This window comes from Centruroides sculpturatus, unplaced genomic scaffold (assembly GCF_000671375.1).
Source record: "Centruroides sculpturatus isolate CEXI.00-Female unplaced genomic scaffold, Cexi_2.0 scaffold450, whole genome shotgun sequence".
NCBI lineage: Eukaryota > Metazoa > Arthropoda > Arachnida > Scorpiones > Buthidae > Centruroides > Centruroides sculpturatus.
In genome coordinates this window covers 523,537-543,764 of record NW_019384789.1, presented here as the reverse complement: position 1 = coordinate 543,764, position 20,228 = coordinate 523,537, and the positions used below count along the sequence as shown (strand labels likewise).

Sequence of the window (20,228 nt, the reverse complement as noted above, 5' to 3'; positions counted from 1 at the left end):
TGTTTGCTTCGTCGTGGAAGGATCTCGCTCGATAAAGGAAATCTTGAGGTATTATCAGAAAGTGACTTATTTTACTGAAAAGAAACACCCCGAAAAAATTCACACTGGCCGTATTGCTGCTCGGAGTAATGACATTTGCCTAAGTCATTTTAGAAACATTTTAAAAAATAAGCAAAGCCAAACCTCTTTGGATAGATATTTTACCAAGCGACCTCTATCCAGTGAAAGTGCTGGTGGAAGTGAAGGAAAGAAAGCAAAAAGCAGTGAATAAAAATTAAAAAAATAATTAAAAAATAAAACAACACTAATTTTTTAAAATCTTTTCTAAGTTATTTTTAAGTTATTGTTACATTATATCATGTAAGTTAAGTTTTAGTATCATTTCCCTTCTCCCTCTCCTCCGCCACCTCCACCATCGTCTATCCTCAAAGATAAAGTGCAAATAAAACTACATTTTTTTTTATCAATTATTATTCTACTATGGTTATTTATATATTTACAACTACAAAATGCATTTTTCAGTGTTTTCCTTACTATAGTTATTTTTATTTTCAATGTACTACTTAGCTTTAATTTGAGTGTGTTTTTCATGTTGGAACGGATTATTTGGTTTTACATGTAATCATATGGGGAAAAATGATTCACCTTACGACATTTTCATGATACGATCTCAGTTTAGGAACAGATTAATTTCATATCCTGAGGTACTACTGTATAAGATACAATTTTCCTACCCTTAGACTCAATGGATTTTATTTTCATTTATGGATTTAATGTGAGCCATGCAGTGTCTATGCACAGGACCTCTTTTACTATTAAAGATTAATAAATTTTTTCATGCATATTTTAAAATATAAATTAAAACTCAAAAATTAATTTTATTGCAGAATCTCAAACTTTATCAGCAGAACCCTATGGTTCTAACAGAACACAAATTGGAAACTGCTGATATATCACATTCCCTTGATTCTAAGACACATTTTCCGCCTAAAACAGAAATATATCTTACATTCACAGTCCAAAACAATTAGCGAGAACATCACTTGGTACATTATGCACTAATAATAGATGTCTCAGCTATACTGCTTAACTGACATATTAAGTTTAATATATTTTTTGGCTTATTTTAGAAATAACTTTACAACATTATTTGGTTTAAATAAAGTTGTAAAATTATTTCTAAAATAAGCAAAAAAAAAAAAAAANCCCCCGTATAACACGGTACTTTTATAGCACGGATTCACTCTGACATGGTTCGAGAATTGGGTAAAACCCTCGTACAACATGAAATGTAATAAATTTTTACATACTTAAGTAATAATAGTTCACAAAAATTATTATTTTCGTGAACTATTAGTACTTAAGTATGTAAATTTTCTTTTCTCGCCTTCTGTCGATACACATGGTCCTTCTCAAAACTTGTTTCAATGTTGCCAGATCTCGACGCTTCTGCTTCTGTTGTTGCCAGATGTTTTTCCCTTATTTCATACTTGCTTTATTCTTCATAAGTGCTTAGCACCACATGAGGAAATTTATCTTTTAACTAGAAGCAAGCTATCTAAAATTACGTACATTTTGTAAAAGGTATCTGAAGATAATGCAGAAAAATGCTCAGCAGATAAGGATAACTTGCCATTTTCTTTTTGGCAAGTTATCCTTGGTTAATAGTGCTTTTAGTGATAACAAAGAAAACATTATTTAATTTATATTAATATGTACACTTAAGAAAATTTTAATAAAGATATTTATCTTAATTATGAAAATATAATAGCATGTTTTTTAATTTTTGGAACCTAACCCTCCTTTTCGTACTAGTTCTTTGTTTCGCATAACACGGCAATTTTTTGGAACGTAACTACCGTGTTATACGGGGGTTACCTGTATATATTATTATAATTTGATCTTGAAAATAAAACTTATAAATGTTAAATACTTTTTGATTTCTATATATACACACAGAAAAATCTTACATTAAGCTATTAATTATTATTACTATTAGAAAAAATATTTCATAGAATTACCTTATAATTAATGTAATAATAATTCTGACGAGAAGTTTTTCCATCTGGACCAGTCTCCATTCTTAAACGAACTTTAACAAATCTATCATTTTTTAATTGAGCAATTACTGCTCTTAATTGTTTTCTTTCAAATTTCAACAAGTCTACAAGATCATCTTCTTTCATACATGGATTTCTTATAAGCATGTCCATTAAAATAACCTGTTCAATATTATAGAATCCACGCATTACCATTCTTACAAGACGTTTCAATGTGGACGGCACTTCTCTAACTATTTCATCCATCTTATTTATTTTCTGTTTGAACAAAGAAAGAATATACTACTTATATTACCAAAACAATAACACATATATTATAAAAATTTAATAAACACTAATATAGACTATACTTGAATCCATTTCATAGCTTTTGGAAGATGAACAATGTTGACATTAGAGTTAAAAGCTGCTTAAAAATTAAGTTAAATTCAAATATGATTAATTCTATTTATCACTATTTTGTTTATATCACAAATATAAAAGATATAAAGTTTATATTTTTGAATGAATTTCATTTTCTTAAATTATGAATTTAAAATGCATTATTTTCTTAATGTACTGTACAGTATATAGTTTCATAGTTATACAGTATATACAAGGCATGTCTGAAAAGTACAAATACAACAGCTATTATTCATTTAAAGCATTTTTATTTGACTGAACAACCACTACCTCATATTTACTGGTACATGCATTATTTTCTACATAACTGCTACCATTCTCCAAACACATGTTGAGTCTGGTTACTAGTTTTTGTATTCCAGAGTTGTAAAATTCTACTGCTTGCCAAATTCTGTCACATTTCAACTTCATTTTTGATCTCATCATCAAGGAAGTGTGTTGTACTACAAGATGTTTCTTCAGATAAAGAAACAAGTGGAAGTGCCGGGAGCAAGGTCTGGGCTGTATGGCAGATGATCAAAATCTTCCCACTTGAATTGTTCGAGAAGGATTTTGGTGACAATTATAGTGTGAGCCTGAGTGTTGCCATGAAACAGACAGACACCAGTTGTCAACATCCTCATCTCAGAAGAATGCTTTTTCTATCCCAGAAAACAGAAGTCATGTTTTTTTTTTTTTTTTTTTACTAAAATTGAAGTTTTGAATTTCTTGGGTTTTGGAAAATGTGTATGGTGCTACTGCATCAATTGTGGCTTGGATTGAGGAGTATGGTGGTAAATTCAAGTTTCATAATCTGTCACAATGTGGTTGAGAAACTCACCATCTGCATATGTGTAGTGTGTGAGGAAGTTGAGCACAAAGCCTATTGTTTAATTTTTCATTTGTCTAACATTTTGGGTATCCAGTGCACACACAATTTCCTGTACCCTAATGTTAGTCACAGCTTCATGAAGTGTGGACTAGGACACTTTCAAGATGATTTCATGCCATTCTCTTATTGTGAGATGCTGATTTGCATGAATTGCTTCCTTGGTTCTTTGAAGTTTATCAGAGATCATAGACAGCCTACCACTCCTGTGTTTGTCATGAACGTTAGTCCTGCTCCAGAGAATGCATGGCACCACTTTCTTACATTTTGTCAATTCATAATGTTCCCTCGAACAGAAACAATTTATTTGTGAATATCCACTGGATGCTCACCTTTTGCATTGAGAAAACATATGACAGAGCACATTTGATGAGATTCTGAATTAGTGCAGCCATTGTAAGCATATGCTACTCAAACCAGACCCAGCAGAGCAATGGCAAATGACTACAAACAGTGAAAGGTTCAAGGTCAAATTGACTGTTGTCAACAAACATTAAAACATTAGTTTTCTGTTTATATGCAACATATCTTTACTTTTCAGACATGCCACATAGTTTCAAAAGTGTGTTCCCTTATCTAATTGTATTAAATTCCAATTTACCTTAAGAATATTTTAACTATAATTTCATAACAATAAATGGTATAAAAATAATTTAGAAGTAGCTAAAGTAATATTAATTGTAAAGAACTTTAAAAATATAGCTAATATGTAATATTAATATTTGCCTAATAAAATCTCATGCTAAAGTTGCTGATTGAATCAGTCAGTTAACTGGTCTGTTATTCTAAGGGGAATGCATCAGAAACTTCAAGAATTTTTTTTTTTTTTTTAATGAATGTTTGAGTTGGATATGTTAGGCCTCATTTCTTATCAATCAGCTAACTTTATTGCAGATCAATGAGAAATTATTATAATGGGCAAAACTGAAGACAACTGAATGTTTATGCCTCCTGTCAACAAATCAATCAGTAATTAAAGTTAAAATATTAGCAGATAAAATGTGTAAAAAGCATCATTTTATATCTATATTAGTAAATTAAGTAATGTTATTTACTTAATTTCCTTACAGCAATAGCAGACACCCCATTTTCTCAATCTGTTAAATCAAGGTTTACTTATATAAATAACATCAACATAAAGCCCGATTGTTTCCTTCCGGTTTCAAGGTTCACAACAGTAAACCTTGAAACCGGAAGTTTCAAGGTTTACTGTTGTGAAGAAAAATTCATCAAGTTTTTTTGTTCTTTTTATGAACTTTTTTTTAAAATTCTTCACATCCTGTAGGCACTAGATGGTTATGGTTTATTTTTAGCTAGTGCATTAGGGTTTGACCAGCCCACAAAGAGCAGCCAGGTAATGAGATATAGGACCCAACATATCTGGATGGACTACATCCAAAAAATTCCTGCAGTTTTCTGATCCATCTGAATTCAATCCCAGGTCCCCCAGAGTGGTAGGGTGCCACTACTGCTTGACCGTCAGGCCAAATCCTGATATAGTATGTGATATCAGTTGTCTCCTTCTGCCAAAATACTATTTACATGAAAGAATGAAGAGTCATTCAAAATCTTACATTGAAAGTGAATAGAAAAAACAAATGAGAAACTGAAAAATTATTTTATTCATTTAGCAAAATTGGTTCACATACAAAACATGGAAAGGAAAAATTTTAACATTTAAACTGAGAGATTTGCTAAATGGGAAAATTTGTTGGAAACAGAATTATGTTATTATTCACTATGCTCTTTATATTTATTGGCAACTAGCTTACCCGTCGCGCATTGCTGCGATCTCAGAAGAAACGAAATTCAAGCAAACTCGTTATGATAAAATTCAATTTACATTTTATTATTTTTATTGAAACTTATTATTATTATTCATTTTCATGGGAAAAACATTTCAAAGTGTCGTTTCAATTCTATTTATTTATTGGAGTGTTTGTGGATACACGATATTTTTTGTTTTTCCCTCTGGTGCGTACACGAATAAATCGGAAGGTTTTTCGACGCGTGAGCCGGCCACATACAGTTGTCCATGCGAGAAGCACGGATTCTCCAAATTTAGCCCACACACTCGCTGCGATTGTCAGAAGCGCGATATTCCCCATTTTTATATATATATTTTCTAATCCTTTATAATTTTAATTATTTAATTGCTCCTTCCTCTCTTCCTTGGCATGTTGTGAAATTTCTGATAGTTGGATAATAAACCGTTTTATTGTAATTTGTCTTTTTAAATTATTTTGAGTCGATATTAAAATTTGGAAAAGGGGGGATACCTAGATCGGTAAAATACGCGAATTTCTTCCTACAACTTCGGTTGTTGTTCGGGGTACAGTTAAGGTTTTAACGAAGTTCGAGCGAATACATAATTAGCAAAAAAAAGTTGAAATAAAGTGATTAAACAAAAATTATTACAAATATCGTAAATAACAGTTCACAAATGCATATATAGAGATATTTTTTGAAGGGGGGAAATGGTCTTCACAATTTGAAATCGATCGAACACACTGTGCGCGAATGCTCGTGTAAACGCGCGCCATCTATCGTAGGATAAATGTACTTCGCGGGAGTGTATTAAAAAATTAAAAAAACTTTCCAAAGTTTTATGGCAATCGTACTATGCCACAAACCTTCGCCGGAGTATATTAAACAACTTCCCAAAGTTTCACGGCAATCGGATAAACGGTGTGGTAATGCATGAAGGACACACACACACACACACACACACACAGAGACACACATTCATTTTTATATATATAGATTTGCTGTTAGTATGGATTAAGCTGAAGTGAATATATAATTCTCTTTTTTTATTTTTTTTTCAATAATCACTTTAAATGTTTCCATTTCAAAACAAATAATGCATAAGTGAGTAAAAAGTACCATTAAGTACCAAAAAAATAAGACATACAAGTGCAAAAATGTATAAATGAAATGTATTATAACTGAATTGTTTTATAACAAACAAAGTACTGAAGAAAATATTTAACATATAATTGCAAAATTGTATCATATATGTCTTTTTAAAAAAATTGAGAGAAAGCAATGCTATACTACTTCCATGGTACTATCCATACATATTTAATAAGCATGTTTACATTTGCTATAGTCATGTTGGCAATTCATTTAAACCTTTTTCGTAAATAAAAAAGTACCAATTTTAAATACTGTTTTGGGAAACTGTTCATTTTTTCTTTTAAACTTTATCAACTTTTTTCAAATTATTCAGCTCTGTACAACCTGCAAGTTTAGGTTTGTACCTTACGAAAGGTCACTCCTGGACCTAAGGTTTATTTTAGATGTTTTGCTCATGTGAAGACGGTTTACAGCACTAAAGGGACATTAATGATGCAAAACACAGATAAAACGTTGTCCAAAAACTTTTGGTAAGCGAAATTGAAAAGAAAAAGCGCAATAATTTACAAAAACGTCATAAATTAAAGTTGCGATATAACGTTGTAAAAGCGTTGGTGCATGGCTTAAAAATAATTACCATTACCGTAACTTTAAATAAAAACCCAGAATATATAAATGAAAAATATAAAAACAATGAAAATATAGATGAAATAAAGTCAATGACCGAAAATGCAAATGTTCACAATCAAATATTTTGTTATCTTTTTTCATTTCTAAATAAAAAGTGATATTCTTTTTTTTAATTGTCACCTTGTCATTTATGATTTTAAATATGTAATTTATAGTTAAGCAATTTTAATGATAAATCGTATGTTAATAAAAACAAAACTCACCTTACCACACACATACGACAATGACACTACTATGTTTACAGGTTGCCAATCGAATTAAAGTTCTTGCTAATAATTTTATTTTCTGATTTAAAAAGTAAATAAATAAAATATCATTTATCAGTTATAATTAATTATTTCTATTTTAAAAAATTTTTAAAATTAATTACATTTTATATTAAGTTTTATAACGTATTCACGAAATACTTTTTTTTTCTTTTTTTAATAAATTTCTTGAAGACAGCCGGATGGCCTACCGCTCTGGAGGACCCGGGATCGTATCCGAACGGATCAAAAAATCCCCAGGAATTTTTCGGGGAGTAGTCCGTCCGGATATGCCGGGTCCCGCTCCTCCCAACCCAGCCGACCCATTCTGCGCCTGGCCGAACCCATAATGGGCTTGTTAAAAGAGGCCCTCTTAGTGCCCACAGGACGGAATGANACCATTACCGTAACTTTAAATAAAAACCCAGAATATATAAATGAAAAATATAAAAACAATGAAAATATAGATGAAATAAAGTCAATGACCGAAAATGCAAATGTTCACAATCAAATATTTTGTTATCTTTTTTCATTTCTAAATAAAAAGTGATATTCTTTTTTTTAATTGTCACCTTGTCATTTATGATTTTAAATATGTAATTTATAGTTAAGCAATTTTAATGATAAATCGTATGTTAATAAAAACAAAACTCACCTTACCACACACATACGACAATGACACTACTATGTTTACAGGTTGCCAATCGAATTAAAGTTCTTGCTAATAATTTTATTTTCTGATTTAAAAAGTAAATAAATAAAATATCATTTATCAGTTATAATTAATTATTTCTATTTTAAAAAATTTTATCAAATAATAATATCAGAGTTTTTCTCTCTTATAATTTATATCAGTTTAAACATTGGCTTATCGTCGAATTGGTTTTATTTAATTTGTCAAAAACAAAAATAAATGAAATTAATATTACAATAATTTCTGGGATTTCGTAATCAACAAAATATTTTACATAATTTCGTATAATATTAATATGAACATCACAATTATGACTAAGATTACATGTCTGTACTTCTATTGATGTATATATATACATTTGATATGTATATGTATGGTTATGGTTCATTAGACATTTTTTGAATGCACAGGGAGTCTACAATTTGGGGGGTTTCCGAACCTCACATGGACCTAGAATCTTTTCTAGTTGATACGTATGTTCAAGAACTACCATGAATCAATAACTAGTGACATTAAACAATCGGTGGCCTGCTGGTGGCTTTCCTTTTCCATGAGTCCATCAGGAGCACGAACAGTCGCGACCACTGCCATGACGGTGCACATAGGTAAACTTCTACCTGTGTATGTATCTAACATATACATACTGCTCATTCTTTTATTCAGCGCATTTGCAGCATTTTTAGTGCATGTGTTCAATTATTAAGCTTACTGTCAACATGCTTAAGGTGTGCTTTCAGCGCACTAGCAGCACCTCCCGACCATGCTGAAAATAGTGCTTACAAGAAGGACGCCTCCGTGGAAAAGTATCTTTTTCGACTACCAAATAAAAATCAATTTTTTGCTATTTTAAATGAGCAGATTTTTAATTCCTTTGCTTCAAGTAAGTATCTTTTTAATACGTGTATAATAGTAAAACGAAATATAAAAATCTATTATTATTATTATTTCTGTTTATGAAGTAAAACCAGTGTTTCTCAACCTCTAATGAATCGTCGCCCCCTTCAATGTAGTATTGCCCCCTTCACTACAAAATTTCGATGCTGAGGGCCAAGACTAACGCCAAATTCGTACTGCAATGAATAGAATAATGACTAGTATAACATCATTTATTTAATTATTGTACGATATAACGAATAAAAGATCTAATTATTCTTAATATAATGTTTTACTATATCGCCCAGAAAATTGTTTTTTGCCCCCCAAAATATAAATTGTTTGTTATCGCCCCCTCAACATGGAAAAACGCCCACATGGGGGCGATATCGCCCCGTTGAGAAACACTGAGTCAAACCTACGGTCAAAAGTGGGTTTATGAAATACAGTTTTTATTATTTATTTACAGATTCTAGCAGTCTATTGCAATATTTGAAAGACAAATTTTGCCTTCTGAAGTAATTTATTCTCATTAAATCATATAATAATACATAAAGTGTTAACGGAAAGTAAGGATACCATAGGTAGGTGTATATTAACTTATTATTGCCCTAGTTATTTATATGTAAAATATTGAATTTTTCTGTGACCTTTATTTTGTATTATGCATGTTAATTACAATTGTAACTTCTTATTAAATGTATAATTATCATTTTGAATATAGGACATTTGGCATTCAAAATAATAAATAAATTTACTACTATTAGAAAGACATTTTGAGGATTCATTCTATCATATTTCACATGCAGATTATTATTTTTATTTTGTTAAATTATTTAGAAGTTTGTCCTTCATTATTATATGCTTCTGAAAATAAACATTCTATACATTGACAATAAATTTTAACTTTTTAAACTGTATTTCATACATGGGCCCACCTTTATTTTTTAGTTATATTCTGCCAAAGCATTTGTCAATTTAATTTGGAGCAATGTAAATAACTTTTTATTTCTTTTTGATAGAAGTTGATAATGGAATAGAAGTCACATTTAATGACATGCATCATGGCACAAAATAATGTGAACCAAAAGAATCTGTGGGTAAGTACAATTTATTATTTAGAGTCATTGCTATTAATTAATGATGATAACTTGTAAAACATGTTTTATAATTTACAGAGCAAGTGTGGATAGAAAGTGCAACAAAATTACTAATTTCTCAGTGCATAGAGTTGGAAAAAGAATTTTGTACGCCTGCAATAAAAAAGAAAATATGGAACAAAATATCAGGCATTATGTGTGAAAAAGGACATTCTTTCACTGGTGAACATTGTGCACACAAGTGGAGAAATTTAATGGGGAATTTATAGAAAAAATGTAGACAAAGTGAGAAAATCTCATGAAAGTAAAAATAAGGTCAACAAATACTACTTTCATGAGATTTTCTCACTTTGTCTACATTTACAATGGCTTTTGGGAAAAAATGTAACAATGTTCCTTCTGATAACTATTTACAATCAAACCTCTCTTCAGCTCCTTCCCCAGACTTGTCTTCTGTTGAATCTTCCAATCATTCTGTATCCTCTGTACTTTCACAGTCTTCTGCATTCTCTCCTACCTCTACTCCTTCACAGTCTCTTTCTGTACTCTCTTCATCCCCATCTTCATCGTGCTCTAATGTACCATCTGAAAATTATAATTCTTTTCTCCTTGACTTATCAGAAAACATTTAAAGACCACCAAAAAAAAGAAAGCAAAACAGATCTGCATAGGCACCAGCTTGGTTTGTTGATGAAATGAAAAAAAGAAATGAATTTGATCAAAACATGTGGGCTGAAATGAAGATGCTCAAGGAAAGAAGAGTACAAGCATTGGAGAATTTAACAGAAGTAATAAAAGAGCTTGTAAAAAGAAAATAACAATAAACATTTGTTTTAAAATTTATATATTTATTAAAATTAAATTTACAGAATTTTCACTTTATAAATTTATAAAAAATACATTGTATTACAACATTTAAAATAAACTAATTTCTGTTTAATAATGAAAGTTGATAATGCAGGTATACCTCTTCATCTATCCTTACTTATTTTNGTAAAATATATTAAAGAGTTTACGACCACTGTGCTGGGTGAGACGTTGTTGAAACAAAAAAAGTTATGCATTTCGTCACGTACATAAACAGTGTCGTAATTTGCCAAGTGCAAATCAGCAAATTCGTAAAATTTTTGTTTATTTTGAACAATCTGGATAATCGAAAATCCGGATAATAGAGGTCCAGATAATGGAGGTTCTACTGTATTTAGATTTAATGTTATCAGGTTAGTGTTGTTTGTTTATATTTGTTTATAACTTATAACATATACAAGATAAAAAAGAAAATAATATTAGTCACATGTATTCACAATTTATAATTACAAGGATCAGCACACGTACACATCTATTCGTTTGAGAATTGTCACACATCTGAGGGTCTGACCCTGCTTATCCTTCTTTTTAAGCGCTCATCTTTGCTCTTCCCTTTCTCTGTTCTCTATCGCTCTAGTCCATGTATGCCTATGCATACATCATTATATGTGCTCACGATACTTTTGATTTGTCACTTTTCCGTCTTAGATTTCCCATTTTACAATTACGTGACTCATAGCCTGGTGATAAAGGAGAAAAGAGACAGACAGGACGTCCCTAATCTGAATATTTCAATAAAAATTAGTGCAGCATAACAAGCTAAATCACAATCTACTTCCACTTACCTCAACTGTTAATTGTGACATGCAAAAATGGCTTTTGAAGATTTCATTCAAATACCGCGGTACAATATTGTGAATGTAACCAACTATTTTTGCATGCTTTCTTCGTTGTTGGGAATCGGTCATCACCAGTGACATAAATAAATCATGATTTCTTCGTTTTCTTATAAACAACATCAAACTTAATGGCTTTTCTTCTAATAATATTGAACAAACACATGTAATATATAGCAGAAAGAGAATCATTGTTTATATCAGCCATTTTGAGATAGCTCTTTCTCCAGCAAAAGTGTTTTCAACCATCAGTAGCAAAAATGTCACTTCCAGTAGCAACTGTTCAGCACACTGCTGAATAAAGAATGCACAGATACATATATATCAGTGGTGTGCAGTGACATTTGATGAAGCTGTTTCCATAAAAATTATAAACAAATGTTATTCCAAATAATAATATTAATAATATTTAAAAAATTAATAATTAATATTATTTAAAAAACTGGACAAAAGTAAAATGTAAAAGTAAAAAAATGACAAAAGTAAGCAGTTTATTTATTTTAATTCTAAAATAGATACATTGACATGAAACAAAGATATAAGAACTTGTTTATGAAAATAATCACACAATATGTACAGTGAGTGATCGGTTAATGAACATAATCTGCTCCAAGACTTTGTTCACTAACCGAATTGTTCGTTAACCAATTATCAATCTATCATAGGTTTTTATGGGAATTTGATTAATTCATTCTGGAAACTCCAAAAATAAAAAATTATATACTTTCTTACTATGTTTATTTATAGGTAATAATAAAAATACATATATGCACAGTCTTTCATTTTTATCAGTTATGGCTTTTTTCTGTTTGTGGGGCGTTAAAGAATCTGTCCAATGTCGATTGCTTTTCTCTCTTCAGGATTTTTTGGAAGTAATTAATAGCATTGTCGTTGTAGAGATCCCCAAGCCTATTAATTAACCTCATCCTGGTTTGGATGCCATTCTAAGACTGTTGTTCTGATGTCCTCCCACTTCTTCAAAAGATCTTTAATAGCAGATGTCAGCATTAATCCTGTTTTTCAAAAGAAAGCATATGTTGCCAAGTTTCTTGATGTCCTTCTGTCGTCAGGTCAGTTTCAGGTTTCATTATGAGGTCTTAAATGTTCTTTATTTCTCATATGTGATTTTTGGTACTCTTTTAGCTGCTTGAGTCTTCTTGATTATACAATATCTTTCTTAGATAAGATTGAACTGCAGCCTACTGTAGACCTGTTCAAGCCATACTGCCTAGCAACATCATACATCTGCTCACTCTCTACCTTTGCTCTTATACTTTCTCCTTTCAAAAATAAAAACCGACGCAAAACATAACGAGTGCCTTCCTGATAGTCTTGCGAATACTATAAAAAAATTCTTTGTCAGAAAAATAAAGGCTGGAATTTACAAGGGAGAGTTTCAAAGTTCAGAGGAATACTATCCAATCAGTATATACTGGGTTAAGCATTGATGTTGACGTCTCCCACATTCCGGAAAGTTTCGAATTGTTGCCTGAAGACAAGGGAAGACCAATCAGTATTCATATAATACACATCTCAAAGCCTGATGAGTTAATATAATAATCCAATGATTGCCTAAATATTCGGGCTATTATATGGCTATAAACAAATAATTATTACAAACAAATTTGGAACTAGAGGTAAGCGTTAGGCATCATCTCTTATCTAAATTAATAATTTAATAAATAATTTAGAACCTTCTGGAAGAAAATAACTGACTCGGGGCAGGGCTTGAACCTGCAGCCTCTGCTTGCCATGTGGTGTGCTACCAATTGTGCCACCCAGACCTCAAGCCAGCCTTCATTCACATCCAGAAGTATTTAAATTTCGATATAACCTTCCACGGTTACTAACGGCACTGGCTGGAGATGACTCTTATGTCAACAGCCAATGAACATCTCCTATGTGGCACTCAGCCAGCGAGGTATATATATATATATATACATATAATACACATCTCAAAACCCAATGAGTTAATGTAAGTATTTTTGTGTTTGTTCTCTGAGCCACTTTTGACACCCTCCCTCCCTATACAATGATGTACTTTTATCAAGCCCTCTTTAATTACATGTACAATAGTTTGTGGATGTTTTGATGTTAGAAGAAATGACTACTACAAAGTTCTGCAAATATTTTCTAACTGATAGTTTATTCACATGACTAGTAACTAAGCTAATAAGAACAAATTTCTAAACCACTAAAAAAATCCATATAAGCAATGCTTCAACCCACTCTATTGGGTACAGTGATGTATTTTTTGCAATCCTTTTCCCTTAAACTGTACAGTAATTAATAGACAATACCTGACAACTTTTAAACAATATTTAAAAAAGACACAAATAAAACAAATCAAAAATATGATTGTTTGACTGTAATTGTCTCCTTAATTAAAACAGAATGCTGAACTGCAAATTTGAAAAATTTAGTTAAAATGAAACAGTTTTTGGTTTCTATATACATCTAAATTAATTCAATCCTAAAATACAAAACAATGCAACCTTACTTAAATTCAGCAAAACAACAGTTTAATAAATCAGCTAATATTTTCAACCATATTCTGGCTGTTCATCACAGCCTGACATCAGTTTATAAATTTCTTATAATGTGTGATTCTTAGTTTGAATTAATGTTCTTCATTACATTACAATTAGCAAAAATATGAATAAATTAAAATATATAAGTTTGATTTATATATTTTAATTTAAATAATTATAATAACTATTCATATATTTATTTATTCATTATAATTCACTATAAAATAACAACTTATTTAATAAATCAAACTATCAGGTTGATTCAAAAGTTCCCAGACATAGACACATAATAACAGACAGTAAATCACAATACAAAACTTTATTGATAATAAAACACAGACATGATTATTCCTCAAAATAAAGACCATTGTTAACTATGATCTTGAGCCACCTTCCTGCAAGTTGATAGATTCCTTGGTGATACTACTCGGCTGGTTTTGATGCCAAAAATTCACAAACCCCACTTTTGACATCATGCATTGCATTGAAGCAATACCCTTTCAGAAAATGTGCCAATGTCCAGAAGAGGTGAGATCAGGGGTGTATGTTGGGTGAGGCAAAACTTCAATCCCCACCAGCTCCTTTTAACTTTTCTCGGACCACTCTGGAACAGTGTGCTGCAACATTATCATGCTGTAGCAGTGTATGCTTTTGATTAAGCAATGCTGGATAGTGAGTGTGCAGGACTTCAAATACCCATTTCGGTTGTTCAGCATATAGTTTGCTGTCCATGGCCCAGTCATTAGGAATCAACTCCCAATGTGCTGGACCATCCAAATTCCATCAAATGCACAGCATGACTTTTTATTCAAACTGTCCTCGTTGAACCACTTATGCTGGAACTTCACCTGGTCAGAGCCACTGGTTTCCTCTGTTAGAATTTCAGAAAAAGATCCATTTTTCTTCTCCCATTATGAACTTGTTCCAAAACCTGTTGTCTTTTGGATTTTGCGTCATTTGATTATATATATGTATATCCTCCTTTGTGCCTGTTGCTCCATCAGTTCATGTGGTACTTCTTGAGACCTGCAAAAACCAAGGTGTTTCAAATGCCAAACAATGGTTGATTGAAAAGTCCTTAGTTCAGCAGACAGTCAGCAAGTGTTGTTGCCGACTGTCTGAACAACTTGGAGCAGTAGTTTGTCATCGATGGTTGATTGATATTTGTCCTGTTCGAAGCTTGTCTATGAGTCTGGTGTTCCCTTAGTGAGAGTGGCAGAACTATTCAGCTGCAGTTATCTTGCTCATCAGCCTTGCTGGACCTTCAATTTTGCAAATTTTCTCTGCTACTATTCTTGCACTGAATCCTTGTTTACAGTAATGATGCAAGATGCATCAAATGATGAGTTTTTCATCAGTCATTCTTTCTTATGGAAAACCATATTTGCCAAACAAATGAACTCATCAACTATAAAATGATAGTATGTACTTTGATGATGATGCAAATACCAGCTCGTTTGCATTCACAGCAGTGTTTTCAGTGCTAGAGATCTTTTTCACAGAAGTGTTATCAGTGTCTGGAACTTTTGAATCATCCTGATATAGTTTTTATATGTAATTTTATTGGTTTATCTTAGATGGTCATATTCTTTGTTTTATTAATTAGCAAATTAAATTGTAAAGTATTAAATATCTCAAACAAAACTTTTAAATTAAAAAGGAACATAGTAAATTATTTTTGTTTTTTACAGGTGTAGGAAAATCATCTTTAGTAAATCTCATTTCACATCAAGTTCCAATTAAAACTCCATATTGGACAGTTGGATGTGCAATTGAAGTAAAAGTAAGTGATAACTAAAAATTACAAAATTTGAATTATTCTTAATATTGAGTGTAGTGTTAATTTTTTCTGAATGAAGAAAATCAAAAAGCTAAAGCTTCATATTTTTTTTTTTTATTGAATTTAAGAAAGTTACAATGCAGAAATGTGGAACACATGTAAGAACACACAAGTTCAAATTTAGTCTATTTTTTGATGTAATGAACTTGTCTATAGAACCACTGTCAAATCATAATTTTATCATAGCAATAGATCATTGGATCAAAGCCTTGTTTATAAAAAGATATGTGCTGCATGACAAATGTTTGACTTTTTCTTGAACATTTTTATCAGATTAAAAATGTAGTTTATAAAGATCTTTCTAGCTTTAGAAACAGGTGGATGTCTCAAGAAGAATGCTGCTGTTGCATAATTCCTGGCTTCATACTGTTCATGATGTTTTAAATCTTCTCATTCTCCCTATAGTCTTGATTTGATTAAATTTCAGTTCTCCAAATTGAAGAGATTATTGATGCATACATTTCCAGTCTAAAGATATTCTATAAAAAGAAAACATCAATTATATCTACAAGATGCATTTTTCTTACATCAAGATTTTAATTCCTTGTTCTACTGCTATGATAAATACCTCAATAAATAATGACTATATTAAAAAAAATCCAAAAATGAGTTATGTAACTTTCCTGGCAAAAACATTTTAAATTGTGGTGACACCATCTGTTATGATATTTTATGAAAAACTTTTTATATTATTATTATAAAATAGCAAAAAAGCTTAATTTCGAGAATAGAGATGAGTTTTATAAAAAATTTTAAATCCTAAGTAAAATCATTAAGTCTGACCCCACTTGAGATATGACACACGATCTCCTCCTATCTCTCCACTCTCTCAACCTTTAATCACCAAAATTTAATAGCATCAATTCCCTTAATATATAAATCTCCCTGCAAAATTTCAGAAATCTTCAACAAATGACACAGGAATCATTGAGCTTTAAAGTGGATGAACAAAACTGTCCCCACATGCACACACTAACATCCATACATAAAACTCCCAATTTTTTTTTGAATTTCTCAATATTTCAAGGTCTCCTGAGTTCAAAAATTAAATATCTTGGAGGGTCATTTTTTGACCAGTTGTCATACTTTTCCTCTGTTATATATATAGCAGCAGGGAAAGTAAAAATAAACTGAATATGTGTTTCCATAGATATAGGTGCATATTATGTGCTACATTTCTGCATTATAACTTTATATTCTAATTAAAAAAGTAAGGAACATATGTTTTGTTCACTTCCATCACATATTTATGTAATAAGTTAATAATTCTTGTTTCATATTATCATAATATTTAAATAAAATATTATTATTATAATTTCTAAATTAAATATGTTTATAAATCTTTATCCTTTTAAGATTTTTGATTTTTGTTCGGGATAACTATTTTAAAAACGAGTGGTTATTTAGAGATAATTAGTAGTAGAAGGTTAAAATCATTTTTGTCATAATTATTTACAGGTTAACATTTCAGTAATGAGATATTAATCTGTAGTTAAAAGTATATCCAGGATATAAATTTTAACATATTGGAAAAATATGTCAAAATTACAAAATTGAAGATAAATTCACAACTGATCTCTTTTTAAAAATGTTCATTCTTTTTCTTAAAAGAAACTGAAGTTAAAAGAAAACCATAATGTTTTTGTCATTGTTCTTTTATCAATATTACAGTGTTCCATTCTAGTTTTGATGTTTTATGCTGCTTAACAATAATATTCATATCTATATTGTGGTTTGTGAAAATTTTATATATGAACAAAATATCAATTTTTATACTGTATATTGAATAGATAATAATAAAAGATTTGAATAAAGGGTAATTAATAGTAGGAAAAAAATGTTAAGATATAAAATTTTTATAGTAAAGTTATAATACATATTTACAAATAGGAAGATGACACGTAAATGAATGAATTGCTCAGATGCTTATATCTTATGAGACATTGAAAAGTTAAACTTTGATATACTGTAGTGCATAAAATTTTTTTTTGAAATTTTAGATTTTCTAGATAACGTAGGCTGTTCATTTATGCAGCACTATTTGATCACTACACAGCAAAACATTTCTAAATGAAGTGCTATAATGTATCAAATTATTTCTAAATGTTTCCTGCAAGGGTTGCTGCAGCAAAGATAAAGCAGTTTTTTTGTCTGCTACACATGCAAAGCAAAATGGATACAGTAATACCTTGACTTATGCTACCCCGACTTACGCTAACCCGGAGTTACGCGATTTTCAAATCTAGTCGATTCGTCTTTTGTTTGAGGGCCAAGCAACTCTTGATTACTCAATCCCCCCCCTTTTTTTTTTGGGTTTCCTTTTTCGGCTTTTCGCGCGGAATTGACACATAGCCACAATTTATTTTGTGTTGTTCATTTCTGTGTTTGTTATATCTACGGAGACTTGAGAGACTCTATGTGGTGATTTCTTCTAACTGTGAACGAATCAAAAGACGAGATAAGATTAACGAGAACTTTTATTAGCTTACATACATCCGACTTGGGTTTTACACAAATTGTGAAATTATATCCCTACTTATGCGAATTTGACTTATGCGGTTATTACTCGGTCCCACCTATCGCGTAAGTTTGGGGTATCACTGTACTTGTATGTATAATGTGATATTATGCTGTGAACATAAAGTTGAAGTGACTGTTGATAAAAACATTATGGAAAGATTACATTTTCTAAAATGACTCTGAAAGTCATCTAAAGAATAGGAAAATACTGTATCTTCAACATAATTATTTGTCTCTATACCTTGTTCATATTTTCAGAAATAGCAATGCTCAATTCTTTATACCTCTTTTTTTTTGATACATTGTAATTCTGTAACTAAAATGCTACTTTCAATTATAACTGAAATTTAAGAATAGATTATGATGCTTATCTTTAGCTCAAGTAGAAAGTGTTTTTAAATTATAATGTAGTGACATGTAGCAATAGCTGCTTGTAACATCATTTTTGCTATAAATTTAAACATCTATACTAAAACCTGATGCAATGCATTGATACACCAACAACTGTCGTAAATCATGCCATAAATCTATATTACAGCCCATTGATTTATTGCAGTTGTTGGTGTGTCATTTTTGCTATACACTCGCTACATAAAGAAATGTAGCCATATTCAATTCTCCCTTTCAACTGTTCTATTTTGTTTTACTATAAGATGTCTGTTTCTATTAAAACCAATGGCAGATCATGTCATCTAATATGGGGTTGCTGTTGCAAGAGGGCACATGGCACTCAACACTAATAGAATTATTTTCATTTCTTATGTTTAGATTGGCATTGGTTTTGATTAATTTTAAGTTAAAATTAATGTTTTTATCAAAACTAATGCTGATTGAAACATTATATTTGAAATGAAAATGATTACAGTTTTCTCACAATAAAGCCCAAGCATTTAAATTGATTAGTTTTTTCACAAAGGTTACTGGTGTGACAAATAACATATATACACACATTATGATTATGAATTAGTTTTCATCTTTGATTGATCAGTGATGGTTCATGGCATCTAATATGGTGTTTCTGTTACAAGAGGACATGTGGCACACAACACTAATAATAGTATTGTGTTTTATATGCTCTTTTACAACAACACACTCATATTAGATGCCATAAATCACCACCAATTTAAACTTTTTCTGTTTGTTTGTGATTTGAAGAACATGAATGTGAGTTACTGCATTGGATATTGATATTGTTATTTGGGTAAGCAAGCAGATATGCTAGAGCAAATGCATGGATGTTATTGTTGGCACATCATTCATTTTTGTATTTTATATTTTGGTGTAACTGAATCATCTGTTCCTATATATGGCTGTGCAAATCTTGTATTCAGTCCTTCCACATTGCATCCAGTGTTGCATGTAGATGCTATTTATTAAATTAATTGCTAAAATATCAAACAGGATCTTAAAATGGCACATAGGTGTTATTTCAGGCTCCTGTTTGATATTTTGGAATGGAAGAAAACAGGAAAATCATGTATTGTTATTCCCTATTGTCATACTTTTATTAAAGATAAAGATATCATCTCCATGACCTGAAGTGGTGGGGTGATAGCTGGATGGCCAAGATGATTGAGACATCAGCCTGCTGGCCTGAGGGATTTTGGATCAAATTTGGATGAATACAAGGGTCGTTCAAGGTTAAATGAGACTTTTGGGCCTATAATTTTGAAAAGTAACTGTAGCACGATAAAACCCAAAGAGGAGTAGCATTATCTATCCCTACGCATGCACAAAATACGCCAAGCAAGCATGGCGTATTTTGTGCATGCATAGCAGTCTTAGTGATCATGGCAGAAGGTAATGTGTCTGCTACGGTGGAACAGTGATGCGTAATCAAATT

At 30.9% G+C, this 20,228-nt stretch overlaps 2 protein-coding genes across 2 annotated transcripts in view; one reads left to right on the top strand and one right to left on the bottom strand.

Annotated features, from left to right (window-relative positions):
* Positions 1-7,790, bottom strand: part of LOC111629300 (general transcription factor IIE subunit 1-like) — a 34,286-nt gene extending 26,496 nt beyond the window's left edge. The window contains exons 1-2 of the mRNA XM_023373185.1: positions 7,780-7,790; positions 2,022-2,318 (exon numbers count right to left, since the gene is read on the bottom strand). Coding sequence (XP_023228953.1) covers positions 2,022-2,306 — 285 coding nt within the window. The 5' untranslated portion in view covers positions 2,307-2,318; positions 7,780-7,790. The remainder of the gene's footprint in view (positions 1-2,021; positions 2,319-7,779) is intronic.
* A 180-nt stretch (positions 7,791-7,970) lies between these two features.
* The window catches only part of LOC111629299 (rab-like protein 3), a 32,277-nt gene continuing 20,019 nt past the window's right edge, over positions 7,971-20,228 (top strand). Inside the window, exons 1-4 of the mRNA XM_023373184.1 lie at positions 7,971-9,275; positions 9,714-9,791; positions 9,870-10,013; positions 15,717-15,808. Of these exons, the coding sequence (XP_023228952.1) occupies positions 9,986-10,013; positions 15,717-15,808 (120 nt within the window). The 5' untranslated portion in view covers positions 7,971-9,275; positions 9,714-9,791; positions 9,870-9,985. The remainder of the gene's footprint in view (positions 9,276-9,713; positions 9,792-9,869; positions 10,014-15,716; positions 15,809-20,228) is intronic.